Source organism: Rutilus rutilus (assembly GCF_951802725.1).
Source record: "Rutilus rutilus genome assembly, chromosome: 3".
Taxonomy (NCBI): Eukaryota; Metazoa; Chordata; class Actinopteri; order Cypriniformes; family Leuciscidae; genus Rutilus; species Rutilus rutilus.
Genome location: NC_140211.1, coordinates 36,213,289 through 36,231,187, shown reverse-complemented (window position 1 = coordinate 36,231,187; position 17,899 = coordinate 36,213,289). Strand labels below are relative to the sequence as shown.

The 17,899-nt window shown below is 36.1% G+C and overlaps 2 protein-coding genes across 2 annotated transcripts; both read left to right on the top strand.

Annotated features, from left to right (window-relative positions):
* The first annotated feature begins 834 nt into the window (after positions 1-834).
* On the top strand, positions 835-8,441 carry slc38a7 (solute carrier family 38 member 7). Its single transcript, XM_084404672.1, has 12 exons — positions 835-1,061; positions 2,229-2,672; positions 2,785-2,838; positions 3,875-4,019; positions 4,099-4,243; positions 5,261-5,359; positions 5,449-5,506; positions 6,080-6,194; positions 6,285-6,432; positions 6,522-6,721; positions 6,811-6,862; positions 7,232-8,441. The coding sequence occupies exons 2-12, from the start codon at positions 2,409-2,411 to the stop codon at positions 7,338-7,340; spliced, it is 1,389 nt and encodes a 462-aa protein (XP_084260798.1). The 5' UTR covers positions 835-1,061; positions 2,229-2,408; the 3' UTR covers positions 7,341-8,441.
* Positions 8,442-11,030: 2,589 nt separating this feature from the next.
* On the top strand, positions 11,031-16,226 carry LOC311287843 (lysosomal protective protein). The gene is made up of 11 exons (XM_084404940.1): positions 11,031-11,369; positions 11,848-11,959; positions 12,245-12,382; positions 12,460-12,621; positions 12,769-12,860; positions 12,983-13,067; positions 13,386-13,526; positions 13,625-13,761; positions 13,838-14,000; positions 14,081-14,170; positions 15,676-16,226. Exons 1-11 carry the CDS (start codon positions 11,179-11,181, stop codon positions 15,757-15,759), a joined length of 1,395 nt encoding a protein of 464 aa, XP_084261066.1. The 5' UTR covers positions 11,031-11,178; the 3' UTR covers positions 15,760-16,226.
* The last annotated feature ends 1,673 nt before the right edge of the window (positions 16,227-17,899 follow it).

The following is a 17,899-nucleotide window of genomic DNA, read 5'->3' as shown; positions in this document are numbered from 1 at the left end:
TGGCTGTTACACGTGGTATGTTTCTATAGTCTATAAATACAGTAGAATATTTTTCCCCAAGCCAGTACAAAATCCTTTATGCATTATAAGAATGTAAAAATATTATATATGTTACCTATACATTTCACACTGGGATAGTTTTTAAAGTTGCTGGTTGTACAAAAGTATCCCGATAATATTTAAAAACTTTACACTATAAATGGGGGCTTTACATACAAACACATACACTTTTTGAAGAAAACCATGGATACATAGATACATTTGTCAGAAAATTATCTTTAAATAAAACATCTTACTATAAAAAGAAAAAAAGTATTCTCCAAAAGTCGAGTCGACTACATTACCCATAATGAGCTGAATGTAGTGATGGGAGAAACGAAGCTTTTCAAAGCTTCGATTCAATTGAACCAATTGCTTCGCAAAATGATTCACTGTTTCGAAGCGTTCGAAACGCCACACACTGGTGATGCCTGCTGGTCAGAGCAGTGTAAATACAACACAAACTCAGGCTAAACATGGATTAAAAACACCTTTTACAAACCCATTGCAAATGCCTTATTGAAAGTAAAATCTATCAAATGCAATTAACTGATCATCTAATAAGATTATTTATCAAGTGTCTGTATAATATTTTGTTAAATACATTTTCAGTGATTGTTTTGTTTGTTCCATGGATGGCTTAGTTAAACAGACCAATAAGAGACTATTAACTACTATTATTCCTTTTAATTATACTAATGTCTAATTAAAACATCTAGAAATGTAAAACCCATACACTTGTTATGACGTAAGAAGCCTCGTTTACTGAAATCACGTGACTTCGGCAGTTTCTTCACGGTCCGAATCACTGATTCGAAACAAAAGATTCGTAAAGGTTTCGAGGCTTCACGAGAAATCGCCCATCTCTATGTTGTCATGTGACCATGTCTGTGTCAGCAGCTAATCGATGAATCTATTTCAGTGGAGGCAGCAGCCTCATCTTTATTTCAGTTCCTCTCTGGAAAACATCTGACCGATGCTCTTCATCACGGTGCGGGATTAGCGAAGAACATACGCTTGAGGTGGGATATCTGCTTTATCACATATCCTTCATACCTGGACAGTTTATTAGCTAAACAAGTGCAGTGCTGCCTATGTGAGTCACGTACAGTAACGTTAGTGGTTCGGGTGTCATGGCATGTTTTGTGCCTTTCTGATTTGTGTTTTTACCCTTTTAAGAGTAGTGAATGTAGAGTTCATTTTCCTTACGATTGAAATCGTGCCTATTAGGAGTAATTTAGAGTATGAACAGTGTCAGTTGCCTTGACTTGGCCTAATGTTTTGATTGAATCTTATTGTCATTGAGCATGATGATCAGTGTGTGGTGATGTAGCCTAACTGCTGCTAATCTCAAACGGCACCGTCATAAACTAACGTTAACGTTAACACCACTGTCCTCCTCGGACATTTAAATTAGTTCAGACATTTCATGAAATAATCCCAAATCGATATGCGATTGATCCGCTTTTAATCGAGCTGCTTTAAAGATAATGTTCAGACAGTGCTTTATTCCTTCTCTAGTGGACAGCATATTTCATTTCCTCATCGTGTGTCTGAGATTTCTGAGATTTCTGCTTACTGATCAGCTGAGAAATACAATTATGTCCCGTGACTCCCAGACTCGTCCTAAAGTGCAAACCTCTGTGTCATCAAAACTACCATGTGGACTGTGATCTTGACGTATTGTTCTTAAGTAAGCAAAATTATCTGTGAAGACAAGTCAAAAGCAAATACACTACCATTCAAAAAGACAAGAAAGAAATTAATACTTTTATTGAGCGGGGATACGTTAAATTGCTCAGAAGTCAAAAGTATAATGCAACAAAAGCATTTAATGTGGTTTCTATTCATCAAAACAATTTCACGGTTTCCACCAAACTTAGCAGCACAACTTCCAGCTGATAATAAGAAATGTTTCTTGAGCAGCAAATCAGCATATTAGAATGATTTCTGAAGGATCATGTGACACTGAAGACTGAAAATCAGCTTGGCCATCACAGAAAAAAAACTGTTATTTGAAATTGTAATACGATATCAGACTTTTACTGTTATACAATTATGCAATACAATACAATTATGTCTTGTGACTCCCGGACCTAAAAGTGCAAGTGCAGATCTATGATGCTCATAAACCGTTTTATTCAATTTGTGAAAACTACCATGTGATATGTTCCCCTCTTTGTTCACAGATGACATTGAACACTGAACACGACTCTCTGTAACTGTATGGACTCTGTGGAGGTGTGTTTGCACCTTTCCCTCCCTCAATGGTGGTGGCTCTGACTGACAGCACAAGTGTGTTTACCTCTACTTTTACCCTATGGTGTCCCTGTAAGTTTATCTGAGGGTGTGTGAGAAAAGCAAGCGTCATGTCGAGGGCGGACATGGCGATTAACAGTGAAGGGGGCGATTGGGGCTACAGTGAGGATGCTGGTGAAAGAGCAAGGCTTCTGCAGAGTCCCAGTGTGGACTCCATCCAACTGCCTAACCAATCAGACAACAGAAGGGGAGGGACATCTACATTAGGGGCTGTTTTTATCGTGGTGAATGCTGCTCTGGGAGCCGGACTTCTCAATTTTCCTGCTGCTTTCAACATGGCTGGTGGCGTCACAGCCGGAGTGACCCTTCAAATGGTGAGAGAGACTTATGGACTGTTGTAAATAAAACCAAAAAGTGTTCAATTAAAGACAGAGTCCTTTGAAGTTTAATGTTGTGAAATTCAAAGTTCGCCTTATTCTTTTGCAGTGCATGATGGTCTTCATCATCACTGGGCTGGTGATCTTGGCTTATTGTTCTCAGGTAAGCATCGGTATCAGACTCATCAAGAGAAAATGCACTTCCGTTCAGATTTATTTGAAAGATATTAATACTTTTATTCTGCAAGGATGCATTAAATTGATTTAAAGTAACAGTAAAGACATTTATAATGTTACTAAAGATTTATATATCAAATAAATGCTGTTCTTTTAAGCTTTTCTAATCCTAAAAAGTGTATCATGGTTTCCACAAAACTCTTTTCAACATTGATAATAATAAGAAATTTTTTGATTAAATAAATGCAGCATTGGTGAGCATACGAGATTCCATGAAAATAAAACCTTAAAAAAAATCTTACCAACCCCAAACTTTTGATCGGTTGTGTATTTATTTAGTTTTATAAAAAACTTTTGAATATTAACTTCACAATTGACCGTTTTCACATTTCCAGTTTTCTCAGAAGCGGAAGTCGTCATCGTTGGATTAACTTTTATAGCGGTGAATGAGAGACTACTCTAAATATATATATTTTTTTCCCATTTCCTCAAATAACAAAAGAAAAACTCTACAATAGTGTTTTCACAACTTTTAAAAAGAGGAAGAAAAAAAAAAACAGCGAGAGATTGATAACAGCAGTCGCTCAGAAGACAGAAAGATGTCATTTTTACAGCCACTCCCATAGCCGCTGTATTAGAAACACTCCCACAGCAGCATTTACTAGTTTTTTGTAATTTAATGCAAAGGTAATATAATACAAAGCATAGTATTATAAATGTACATCCATTAAATTGTAATGTGGACTCATGCATTTTTCGGTAAAGCTGCTTTGAAACGATGTGTATTTTGAAAAGCGCAATACAAATAAATGTGAATTGAATTGAATACATAAAAAAAAAAAATCTCGATATATATATATATATATATATATATATATATATATAACTTTGCAGGATTTACGATGCTGATGACCGTAAAAACGCGCCTTCACAGTCTGTGAAAAGGGTCCATAGGGTACCTCAAAATTACAAAGGCTGAGATCCACTGGTTTACGCCCCACACCTTTTTTTTTTTTTTTTAGGTGAGCAATGAAACAACGTATCAGGAGGTGATTCGTGCTGTGTGTGGGAAGGTTCTCGGTGTCATATGTGAGCTGGCCATCGCTGTTTACACCTTTGGCACATGCATAGCCTTCCTTATTATTATTGGAGATCAGTTGGACAAGTGTAAGTATATTCACATATACAAAGATATGTCAAAATAGTCTGACTAGAGTTGTCTGATTTTCTGTCTTTCTTGCTACAGTGATTGGTGCTATAAATCACGAGTCAGAAACAGCGATTATTTCACACTGGTACACAGATCGTAAGTTCACCATCACTCTGACCTCCGTGCTGATCATTCTGCCTCTGTCCATACCCAAAGAGATTGGCTTCCAGAAGTATGCCAGGTAGAAACATCTTTTTTTCGTGTTTAACTGTAGTTTTGTCAATGCATTGCAGTGTTATATCACAGCTGTGATGAGTGCAAATGTTTTTCTGTAAACACAATTCCACTTGATTATTTAAGCAGTGTTGGGGGTAACGCATTACCAGTAACTTGAGTTACGTAATCAGATTACTTTTTTAAGTAACTAGTAAAGTAACACATTACTTTTAGGTTTACACAAAATATCTGAGTTACTTTTTCAAACAAGCAACGCAAGTTTTCCCATGTATTGACTGACAGCTCTCCTGTCCCCTTGTTGAGAGAAATCAGGAGCAAGTGCAGAGGCGTTAAGTGTAAACTTGATGGTTATTGTAGGTCTAAACTAAATGTGAGCATGCATTTACTAATCTCACTTGCACAAAAAAAGATTTAGAATTACTCAAAGAATAAAATCAGTGAAATGCAAAATCAGAATACCACGCAATCCTCCAATAATTAAATGTGTTAAATAAAACAAATATCTTTGTGCATTTAATCTCACTTTATTGACAAATGTACTTGCTGCTGACCTTCGATGAGTCAGTTAAACCAAAAATGACTTTAGATTTTTTGTTTTTATTTGTGAAGTAAGTGTTAAACTTTCTTCTCCTGCATCCTATTCTTTTGCAATCCAGAACGGCAGCACGGCTGGAAGTTTTGTTTGAGCTCCGCCCTCTACTGTACACGCGTGAATTTGCATTTCCTTCAGCCTTATTATTTCAGTTTTGTTGTGTAAGGGTCTTTACATTTGCCCAAAAATGAAAACAAATTTTTACTTTTTTTTTAATAAAAATCAAGCCCACCCCAGGTGAGAAAAAGTAACGCAAAAAGTAACGTAACGCATTTCTTTTCTTAAAAAGTAAGTAATGCAATTAGTTACTTTTTAAGGGACTAACTCAATATTTCAATGCATTACTTTTCAATGTAACTTTCCCCAAGACTGTTCATCAGTATTTGCTGGTTAAATCATACATGCATATTTGTATTGATTAATCTACAGCACCCTGAGTGTTATCGGCACCTGGTATGTGACAATCATAGTCATCATCAAATACATCTGGCCTGACAAAGACGTTTCTCCAGGAGTCATCCCAGTCAGGTCAGAAGTACATTTGATATAGTTATTTGAGAGAAACAATACAGAGTAAATTGTGATCACTATTATAATGTGATGTTTTCGTCTTTCAGCCCTGCATCCTGGACCGATGTGTTTAATGCCTTGCCTACAATCTGCTTTGGTTTCCAGGTGTGTAAGTAGACTTTACTCCAATTTTTTTTTTTTGGGACTTTTCCCAAATTTGGGGTTGGAGATTTTTATTTTTATTTGATTTTTTTGAAAAGAAGTCTCTTGCTAACCAAGGCTGCATTTATTTGATCAAAATATAGTAAAATCAGTAATATTATTAATTATTTTATGATTTAATGTAATTTATTCCTGTGATGCAAAGCTGAATTTTCTGCATCTTTATTCCAGTCTTCAGTGTCACATGATCCTTCAGAAATTTCCTTAAAAAAGTTGTCCTGCTTAATACTTTTGTGGAAACTGTGATGCATTTTTTTTTCAGGATTCTTTGATGAATAGAAACCTATAAAGAACTGTATTTAAATGAAATAGAAATCTTGTAACGTTTGTCTAAATCGTCACATTTGATCAATTTAATTGCATCTTTGCAGTATAAAAGTATTAGTTTCTTTCAAAAGATACAGACCCCTAACTTTGAATGATAGTGTATCTGTCTCAGCCAGTGACTTAATGTCTGAATTCATTCTACTTTTGAAATCTAGCAAATCATCATTGTCCTCACACTCTTTTTCCCAGTGTCATGTCAGCAGCGTTCCTGTTTTCAACAGCATGAAGAAGCCAGAAATCCGGCCTTGGTGGGCAGTTGTTACAATCAGCATGATCATCTGCCTCTTTGTGTATACAGGCACGGGTGTGTGAGCTTAAATTTGCCGAAGTATTCTAATGATAAAGCAGGCCGAAAAAGAGATCTAATAAGCTTTGGGCTTGTTCTTTTCCATAGGCGTCTGTGGCTTCCTGTCATTCGGCTCAAGCGTGAGCCAGGATGTATTGATGTCGTATCCATCTAATGATGTTGCGGTGGCCATTGCGCGAGCCTTTATCATCATCTGTGTTGTTACCTCGTATCCAATTCTGCACTTTTGTGGAAGGTAACATGCTTTCGTGGTCTATAGATGTGTGTCGATGAAGGATGCATACAGTCAGTCTAAAAGGATATGTGTGTTTGTTTGTGCTTTAGGGCAGTGCTGGAAGGTTTGTGGTTGCGTTATAAAGGAGAGGAGGTGGAGACAGATGTGGCTAAGGAACAGAGACGGAGGATAGCGCAGACACTCGTCTGGTTTTGTCTCACACTAATTCTTGCTCTCTTCATTCCTGATATTGGACGAGTCATTTCACTAATTGGTGGTTTGGCTGCGTGCTTCATTTTTGTTTTTCCAGGTATGAAAATGAGAATGATCTTAGACTGTACTTTTGCTTGTATCTCAGAATATTATCATCATATTCATTCTTCCAATGTTTGTCTATAGGGTTGTGTTTGATTCAGGCAAAGCTTTCAGAGCATGATTTCAGATCAGCCAGGTAACTCATTTATTACTTATTAAAGGGTTAGTTCACCCAAAAATGATGCCATGACTTACCCTCATGTTGTTCCACACCCATAAGACTTTTGTTCATCTTTGAAATAGAAAGGAAGATATGTTTAATGAAACCTGAGAGATTTCTGTACCTCAGATGAAGGACCATTTCACCAAAAGTTTGAAGTTTGTAAAAGTAATCCATATAAACTACACGCACACATAGGGTTTGGGGTTTGGAACAACATGAGGGTGAGTAAATGATGAGAGTATTTTCATATTTAGGTGAACTAACCCTGTAAACAGTATTCAGCAATGCCTAAAGATTTGTGTATTAAATGATAAAACTGATAACCTAATTATTTCTCTGTAGTTGGAATGCAATGGTGGCCTATGGAGTCATAATGGTTACAATTGGCGCGTTCATCTTCGGCCAGACCACCACGAATGCTATCTACAGAGATATCATCAACAGCCCATAGGGAGGGGGAATGGGGTTGTTGTGACCTCACCAATATTGGGCTATGAACCAATAGAGATAGTTAAAACATGGGAATGAAGACTGTCCAAAAATCTTGTCTACAACTGACCTCTATTATTACGTCTTCAGGAGAAAATGAGAGTTTTAAATGTCTCATATTGCAAAGCATGCGGTCCCACAGAAACCTGTACCTCTTGATGTAGTGGATCAACCACCAGCATGCAACATCAACCTCTCTGCTCTGGCTGTTTGCGAATGGAGAACCCCCTGGAAAGGATGCTACACTTCTCTATTCTGAATGGATGTGGACATTGTGTTAAATGCTCCTAAGTTATATCTTCCAAAATATAGTCTATTTCTTTTGAAGTGTAAATTTGTCCCCTTTCCCTTCTTTTTAAGTTTTATAAAAAAAATTAAGAAACTGATTTTTATGATGGCCTTATATACTTGACATTGCAAATATGGTCAGTGTTCACAATGTTTACCCTTAAAATCTTATTGCAAACTTTGTTTTTCTCGATGACTTGCACTGCCAAACGTAATTCTATAGCTCCAAAAGATCTGGGAAAACTAATAGTGTGTGTCTGTGTGTGTCGTGTATCTATACACACCGCTTTAGACTGAAAGTGACAGTTTCAGATGTTTTTCAGAGTATTCTTGAAGAATGGTTTTTATTTTTAATTTGATGCATTGTTGTTGTTTTAGCTAGATTTTCTAAATGTGCTTTTCATGAAATGGTTGTTTTGGCCAAGGATGCAACAATCTCTGGTTTTATAAGTTCACTGATACTTGAATGAGTGTAATGAAGACTCAATGATTAACTTGAAAACTACAGCATTCATTTGCATTTAATTTTGTTTTAGGGTGGAATCATTGGTGTTGAAAATAAGCATTTATCTAGTAAATTATTTTGAACCATTCTCCAAACAGTTAAATTGTGTAAGTCACATTGGTGTGCTGGTTTCATATTAGCAAAATTCTTATGTCATATCTCATGGATTTAATCGGTAACACTAGCATGCATGTTTGCCTTTTCCTCAATCATATATTATTGTATGTTTACAGTTTCAGTGCAATCACTAAAGGGATGTTCCACATTAAACTGCTCTTGTGCTCTTTTTTTCTTCAACTGCAAGATGCTGTTAAACTATCATGCATTCAACTAAGAAATATAAAATTTAATACTTAGAAAATGTAAATGGTTGGCCAAATAATGAAGGCTCAGTTTAAATTAGTCTATAAGACTAACTCAAGTCATTTAGGGCAGGAGATGGAGGACGTTTCCAAGTTTCTTCTGCAACGCTTCGTCAGGATGAATTAGATTTATTGTGTTTTACTGATACACTTTGTGGTGAAAAGAACTCCCCAACTACAGCTGTAAATTATGTTGTTTGTGTCCATACATAATCACTGATCATGCTTGGTCAGTTTGGATTGCTGAATTATAAATATGGTTAAACTACAACATTCCATTGAAAAGAGAAGTTAAAACTTTGCAACTGGATTTGCAAAAATCCATACTGTACTTAATTGATAGATCATGACACTAAAAATGCATAGAAATTTGAAAGGGAAGTATATTCAGCTAAAGAAAAAGGAAAAATAATACAGATATATAGTTTAGTTGTATATTTCTTGGATATTTCCAAGTTTTACTTTAAATAAAAAAACATTGATAAAAATGCTAGTAAAAAATGCAAATCATACATATCGATAATGTCCATTTTCGTTTGCATATAGGCCTAGTTTGTTGTTTTGGCGAACCACAAAATATCTGCATTCTGCAATTAAAAGTACTTTTTAAACTATGAGACAGATAACGTACTCTTATTTTAATTCTATTTAATCTCTAATCAATTCTTCAAAAATGTTTGAAAATTATGTGAGATTTTAAAAAATGTTAAGTAAAAACATCTCATATACTTGTATAATTATTAAATAAACAATACATTTTATGCTTTTATTCAGATCTGAATTATTCACATAAAATATCTCAGGTTTGGTTAATGAGGGTAGATACTACCAGAGCCATAGAGAGAAAGAGTTGCGACACTCCCATAGACCTCCGTTGTAAATAATGGCGGCGCTTTTAACCGCCTACTTCCGGGATATGAAGAGCGGAATAGTTCCAAACACTGTCATTTTGGCGTTGGACCCCATTCACTTACATTGCTGCGCGTCGAGTTGTTCCAGAGTTAAGTTGTTGAAATATCGACCTCTTTTGAATTGTCAACTGTCTATTTTGTATCAGAGGCCCTTTGCGATGCTTATACTGGTCTTCATTTGTACATGCACAGCGTAATTATTTATATTTTATGTTAGTTGTTTCAACCAATTTTCAAGCACTGCCTGCTAACATAGCTAGTTAGCTAGCGCGACTTCGTCAGTTAAGAGTTCGGTAATGAATCGCTGCCACCTTTATAGCAACTTTTATTTAATTTAATTTTTTGGGATATACTAACTTTTCATTATGTTTTATTGTCTTGAGTGAGGTGGCTTGTGAGAACAATGCTGGACCTCTAGGATTGTTATGGCCATCACCAGTCCTGTCTGTTTCATGGATCACCTGCCCCTGGTTTTTGCTTTTCTTGTTCACACAAGCACACATTTTTGTTGTCTGTCATTGTTTAATAAAAATAGTTTATTTGAAAACCTTCATTTGTATCAGCAATGCTTAAATTCGTTTTTAATCTGTTATAGTTTTGATAATGTGTATGGCTTAATATTAAAATAATATTCTTAGTCTTAACATGATAATGTTTCACGTTGTGGTCCTGGGGTGGCCACTTTCATCAGAAAAAGTGAGCTAGCTTAAGCGAACTCTGAACGGACCGCCACGGCAGACCTCTTTGCGTGATCACGAAGGTAGGCTAATGGCTGGATCAAAATTTATAAGCAAAATCACGGGAATCAATAGCCTAATACAGCCCAGTTGTGCTAAAATAAATATCATGAGACGTCCATCATCAGATGAATGATATGGAAAAGTTAAGTTAGAGCCGCTAAAGCCAGTGCTACTACCCATGCGAACATGAACACTAGCTTTTCCCTCCAAAAATATAGCCTAAAACCTGTCTCCAAATGCAAAACTGACATTAACAAAATGCAATAACAGCTGAAAAAGTACTTGGGGTGTGTTTTATTTTATATTTACCGTTCAATAATGCAATCACTGCTGTCTGTCCCATAGAAGAACATGACAGCCAGCGTATGTTTTGGAACTATTGGGGCTTACATGAACCACGTGACAGCCATAGCGGCGACATCAAAGAGTGTCGCAACTCTTTCTCTCTATGGCTCTGGATACTACCATACTGATCGTTCTACTCTCAGCTCAAGCATGTGCTTATTAAAATATCGAGTAATTTTAAAAAGCAATTGTATTTCATACGTTGCATAAAATTGCTCTGTTTTTTTTTTATTTATTTTTTTACCTAGCTGATCAAGCAAAGATGTCATTAAATTAACTGTTATGAGGATCCTTGATATAATCTGATATTAATCGACAAGCTGAGAAAAAAAAGGTAAAAAAACAGAACATGGCCTGCGTCCCAATGTGCATACTATCCATCCTAAATAGTATGTGACATTAGTAATTGTCAATACTATTTAGGGCAGATAGGGTGGATAGTATGCACATTGGGACGCAGGGATGGTGATTGTTTACACAGCGAAACGGAGTTCGGTTGGTTATGTAAGCGGAAGTACTGAGTCTAGTTGATGTTTGTCAGCATCACCTGACGACTGTAAAAGTCATATGACCGTGAGAGGAAGGGAAACTCAAAGCCCACGGTCAGGCAGCAGAGGGTCGCAGCTCGCAGGAGTCTTCGAGGTCCATCATGTCCATCAGACTGTGTGAAATGTTTTCTCTTCATGTCTTCCTCTGTCTTCTGTCCGTGTCTGTGCATGTCGTGAGCGGCATGTATGATCCAGACGAGGTGCTGGATCTGCCGGGCATGTCTTTTAAACCCAATTACCGTCAGTGGTCAGGCTATCTGAAGGCTAGTTCGGGCAAGTTTTTGCATTATTGGTGAGTTTAATTAGTCTTTTTTTTTTTTTTTGTCTGAGCGTGAATATGCAGCATGTTTTGTTTGTGATGAGGATATGTTTAGGCGAATGGCGTTTCCGCCTTCACACCTAATGAAAAATAAAGACGTTTCAAATGCAAAAGACAAAACAAAAAAACGTGTCATTCTATTTTATTTTTTATTTTATTTTTTGTTTTTGAAGTAGTTAAAGTATTTTTTATTTTCTTTTATCAAATATTTTGGCGATATTGTCCATTGAATGGTCTGTGATATAAACTAAGACACAATAGTATACCATATCATGTGCCTGTCTAGAAAAGCATATTACATTTTGTACATAATTGTAATACTATAAGTTTTGGTTTTGAACTCTTAGTGCGAGTATGAGTTGTGCAAACAAGGTTTGAGTCTCCTCAGTAAGGCATAAAGATAATGTTTTGTGTATTAATAATGGCATTGATGAGATTGTGCATGTTACAGGTTTGTGACGTCTCAGAGGGACCCGCTCAAGGACCCAGTCTTGCTGTGGCTGAATGGAGGTCCGGGCTGCAGCTCTTTGGATGGGTTTCTATCAGAGAATGGACCCTTTCATGTAGGTTGATAACTAACTTCCATTCATTTTAAAAATGACAATTACTCGAGAGTTGATTTAATTACAAAGGACTTAGAAATACAGAGCTGTAAAGATCAGAGATGGAAAAACATTTATGTAATGTTGAGTTCTGAATTGTTCTAAACTGCTTTTCCATACAACACAAAACCATGAACATTGTGTTTCCTCTGTGTGTGTGTGTGTGTGTGTGTGTGTGTGTGTGTGTGTGTGTGTGTGTGTGTGTGTGTGTGTGTGTCTATCTATCTATCTATCTGCGGTCCTTAGGTCAATGATAATGGGGCCACTCTTTACGAGAACGAATTCAGCTGGAATAAAATCGCCAATGTTCTGTATCTCGAGTCTCCTGCTGGAGTGGGTTACTCCTACTCAGATGACCAGAAATATAAAACCGATGATGATGAGGTAAGTATGCAAACATTCATAGACATTTAATAGCCTTTAAAAACTTCTGAAAGCCTGAATATGTACTTTTTCTTTAGGTGGCAGACAACAACTACCTGGCTTTGCAAAGCTTTTTCACCAAGTTCCCAAATTTCACCCAGAATGAGTTTTTCATTTTTGGCGAGAGTTATGGAGGCATCTATGCGCCCACACTCAGTCTGAGAGTTGCCACTGGAGGCCAGCTTAAAGTGAACTTTAAGGTCAATTAAAATATGCTTGATTCATTTTTAAAATGTAATTTATTTATGTGCTTCTACTTGAAGACAAATGTATGTTGAAAGGTTTTTTTATTTTTATTTCTCATTCATGTACTTATTTTTTAATTCTCCGTTTAATTTCTTTTGCAGGGTTTTGCTGTTGGAAATGGCATCAGTAGTTTTGCACTAAATGATCAATCACTAATCTACTTTGGTAACTATCACGGCCTCTTTGGAGAACAGTAAGCTAAATCAATTTATTCCTACAGTATATGTGGCCACTCATGTGTATATTTATATTACAGTAGTGACAATGAATATTTTAATTAAAGTGTTTTTTTTTTCTATGTTATTTTGCTTGTAGGTTGTGGAAGGATCTGAATGACAACTGCTGTCAAAATGGAGTCTGTAACTTCTACAATAATTCTAAAGAGTCCTGCTCTGTCATGGTAACGTGAACACATCCACATGCTCGCTGCTTGTTGTACAACCCTGAAATCAAAATGTACTATTCTTGTTTAAATGGAATATTGCAGTTTTTATCTTCTCCGATGTTGTGTTTTTCGGCGTGAGGGCGGGACAACCCGTCACTCACATGAGATCGCAGCAATAGCAAACCACAATGATTCAATCAATTCCTGATGGACAAAATCAAGTCTACTCTTTTTCTTGTTCGAGAAGCCGGATATACATCACATTAGGGAAGAAAAGACTATCGCAACTTCCGTTTCATGCCGACTTTGTGACTAGTCTTCTGTGTTTTGCAGGTATCGCATGCATTTCAAATAGTCTATAGCTCTGGGTTGAATACATATGCGCTGTATCTTGACTGTGCTGGTGGTGTCCCATCTCAGAGAGCCATGAAGCACCTTTTTTTAAACTTCAGGAAACATTGGGAAGCTAATCAGGTGAGGCCTGTTTGCTCTACTCATGCAGCCTTCCAACATCTACTTTAATAAACTAGAGCGAACAAAAAGGTGAATTGTGCTCTCGTTTGTATGTTCAGTTAGTAGGAAATACTCCGAGTGTTCAGGGAGTTCCTCCATGCATCAATAGTACCGCTCAGATAAACTGGCTCAACCGAGGAGATGTGAGAAAGGCACTGCACATTCCTGATGTCCTACCACCATGGGACATCTGCAGGTAAACTGACACCTGTCCTGACTGTGTGTGTGCATAAGATCATGTGTGCTTACAGTGTTTTTCCTTTTTTATGCAGTGATGATGTGGGAAACCAGTATCGCACCATTTACGAAACTGTGAAGGACGTCTATGTGAAGCTGCTGGCTTTGGGTCTGAAAGCTTTGGTCTATAATGGAGACACCGATATGGCTTGTAACTTCCTTGGAGACCAGTGGTTTGTTGAGCTGCTTGGACTGAAGGTAAGTTCTTTGAGATCTTTGAGATGTTCATCAGAATTTAAAGCACCTTCTAGGTTTAATGTTTGGTTTTCTTCTTCAAGGCAAGCACACAGTACCAGCCCTGGATTTATGATAACCAGATTGCTGGATTCTACCAACAATTTGGCAACATCACTTTCCTCACAGTCAAGGTAAGTTTGTGTTGCTCTTTTCCAAGTTGTAGTAATACTTTACTCACTTCCAGCTTCAATAAGATCCATTGATGTGCAGCCTCTGTTTGTAATCTTTATAGAGATTCATATGGTTGGCTCTAATCAGTTAGACATTCAGGCTAAACAGTAAAAGCTCCAAACTGTTATTGTAATGATATGCCTACAAATGTCATATGGTGCAAAATATGCAATACCTTCCAGAAGTTTGGGGTCAGGACGCTTTTTGAAAGAAATGCATACTTTTTTTAGAAAGTATGGATTAAATTGATCAAAACTGACATTAAAGACAACTATAATGTCACACAAGGTTTCTGTTTTAAATAAATGCCACTCTTTCAAACTTTCTATTCATTAAAGAATACAGAAACAATTTATCATTGTTTTCACAAAAATATTAAGAGGCACAACAGTTTTCAACATTTATCACATAGCCCTGTATCTTGAAAAAAAAAAAAAAATCTGCTTATTTGCAAAACAGGGCTATTTATTACCTAATTTGATAGTGCTGAGTTCAAAAATATAAATAAAAAAGTATCAAAATGTACAGTTTTTTTTTTTTATCTTCTCAAAATAAGAATGAACTTTAAAAAAAAAAAATATATATATATATATATTATTATATGCATGCATCAAGTTTAATTCACTGATCAAAATAACAAAAGCAGTCAAATGTCAAAAGATTCAGTTTCAGATTCAGTGATTCAAATTATCATTTAATTACAATCTGCAAAGGAGAACTTCACGTAAACATGAGTTTATAAAAAATCTTAGAAAAAGATTTTAAAAAACTTAATCAAATTTCCTGTTGCTGGTTAAATGTTGTAAAATGCACAGATGTACAAAAGCAGAAAACATCTGGGTTATGTTTGCATGTTCTTCTGTCACTTGAAATTAGGATTAGGCATAAAATGACGTCATGCATGTGAAAAACAGCTGAGAATTGATTAAATAGTTCTAACCTGGCTCAGAGGAAGATGGGAATCATGTCTTTGAGGGGTAATATTTTATATAATATTAATTAAGGGCTAATACAAGACTTATTCACCTTACAAATGGTTGTTGAAAGCAAATATGCTATGAAATTCAAAACCGGTGCTATTTCTTTGGGAATCAGCACCCTAAAATTAGTAAGAAAGAAGTATTGGATTTCATTCAGCAAATATGGTTTTGTGGCGTAATAATAGTAAATGTTTTTTGAGCACCAAGTCAGCATATTAGAATGATTGCTGAAGGATCGTGTGACTCTGAAGACTGGAGTAATGATGGAGAAAATTCAGCTTTACCATCACAGGAATATATTACATTTTAAAATATATTAAAATAGAAAACAGTGATTTTAAATTGTAATAGTGATTTTAACAGCCTTGGTGAGCATATGAGACTTCTTTCAAAAATGGAAAACAAATCTTAAGAGTGTGTGTGTGTGTGTGTGTCTGTAATCATTCTTACCAAACCTTTTGTGACATACAACTCTGCTTTTCCAGGGTGCAGGTCACATGGTTCCTCAGTGGGCTCCTGGTCCATCTCTAAAAATGCTACAGAGTTTCCTGTCCAATAAGCCTTACTGAACTTCCTCCAGACCATATCCTGTCTTAAAGCACCAGATCAGATTTTCAGAAGTCGTCCTGGATTGATTTAAAGAAAGTGTGACATTTTTATTCTTAACTTTTGAAATTTGACATGAAGCTGCAAGACAGTTTTCTCAGGGACTGTTGTGTGTATTTGCATATGTTTGGGAATTTAGATAAATGGTTTTTATTTTGTTATTTGAATCTTTTTCTATGCCTTTTTCCTTGAACACGGGAGGTGGTTCTCATGGTGATATTTCTAAAAACGTGCACTTTTAAAAATCACATAATCACAGTTATAGATACACACTAGAGATCTTCTTAAAACAGTATTGATGGTTACAGATCCCATGGTTTTAAAATGCTCAAATTATGTGTTTGCATTATTGGTTTGTTTTATGACATTTCTGTAAATTAAATGAGTGCCAAGACTCTCTTTTGTAAGTTGTCGAATAAAGTATACTGAGAAAAAATGTAGTCTTCATTTTTGTTTATACCCTTGAGACAATAAAACTGCCAGGTCAAAAATTACTCATAATTAATATGCATCTATGGTTATAAATGGTTTACAAACCCATCTGATTCTCAAATCATCTAAGAGTTGTTATATGGATGAGCATATAATACTGCATTTGACCACTTTTGAATAAGAAACAATATCAAGACTATAAAACTCGTCAAAACTCCGCGAATCACAAAAAGCGTATCAGTGAGAACACTCGTTCAAACAGCACACTGCACACACACTCAAACCTGACTGCGCATCACATTTTTGACTATTGATTCTGCTTTTATTCGTAATGCAATGGACCGGTCAACGGGACATAAATTAATCCTTTAAAGCAAGGGTTCCCCAACCCCTGCTTTAAAATATGGGACTTTATGGGTCATTTACCAATTTACCAAATTCTGCACAAAACGAATAAATAACTTACCATATTTTATAAGTCGCTCCTGAGTACAAGTCGCATCAGTCAAAAAATGCACCATGAAGAATAAAAAACATATATAGCCTAAGTTGCACTGGACTAAGTTGCATTTATTTCACACTTAGTCCAGTTAGTGCACTTAGTCCACTTAGTCCAGTGTGAAAGTTAGACATTTATTTCACACACACACACACACACACACACACAAACAATGTAACAGACGGGATGGTTCTCCATTACAGACATAGGGTAGAGTGGGGGAAAACGCCCCCCACCTGTTTTTCCCAAAATGATCACTAAAAGTAGTCAAGATCAATTTTTACTGTTGCTATGCACTACGTTGATAACGCGGATATACAAATCTCTATGGAGACACCAGCGACATATTTTAAGAGAAGAGGATTACAAGGTAAATGCTATAATTTTCAGATATTAGTAAACAAGTGTTTAATACAATATTGTTCTGCAGGATATCGCAGTGATGTATGATGGATGAATAGTGAAGTCTGTAGTTTGAGATCATATGGTATTTATAAGGAATATAATTATATTAAAAAAATTAAACATTTTTTTAAAAAGTCATAGCTTGTGGGGTAAAACGCCCCCGTGGGGGCATAGTTTCTCTCTATCATAATTACTATAATAAAATATTTCTGTCTATCAAATCCTTTGTTTTACACTTAATGCAGTATAGGTGGTAAAATCAAAATATTTGAACAAAACATGAAAAAATTACCTCAAGTGAGCATTAACTAGCTAGCTTGCTAGCAAAGTTAGCTCACTGATGGAAGGTAGTTAAATTTGGCTATTTTGGACATTGCTGAAATAAATATTAATATATAGACATGTTGATACATTACTTGCCTTTTACTTTTAGAGATTACAAACTATTGTCTGTTAATTTTGCTGTTGATCTATGAAGCAAACTGGTTGGTAAGACAGGGGGCATTTTACCCCACCTTGGGGGGCGTTTTACCCCACCACCCCCTTTGTACAAAAATATTTTCAGTGAAAATACTAATTAATTATGAAGGCTGAGCAATTTTAATATTTGGTGAATAACTCCTGCCATAGTCACTCAAAACCAGGATGGCAATTCTAATCACATTTATGTTTTGTTTCACTGTAACGACACATTTTCCTTAAGGGGGGCGTTTTCCCCCACTCTACCCTATAGGAAGCTTGAAATGTCTACTTTAAACAGACTGCTC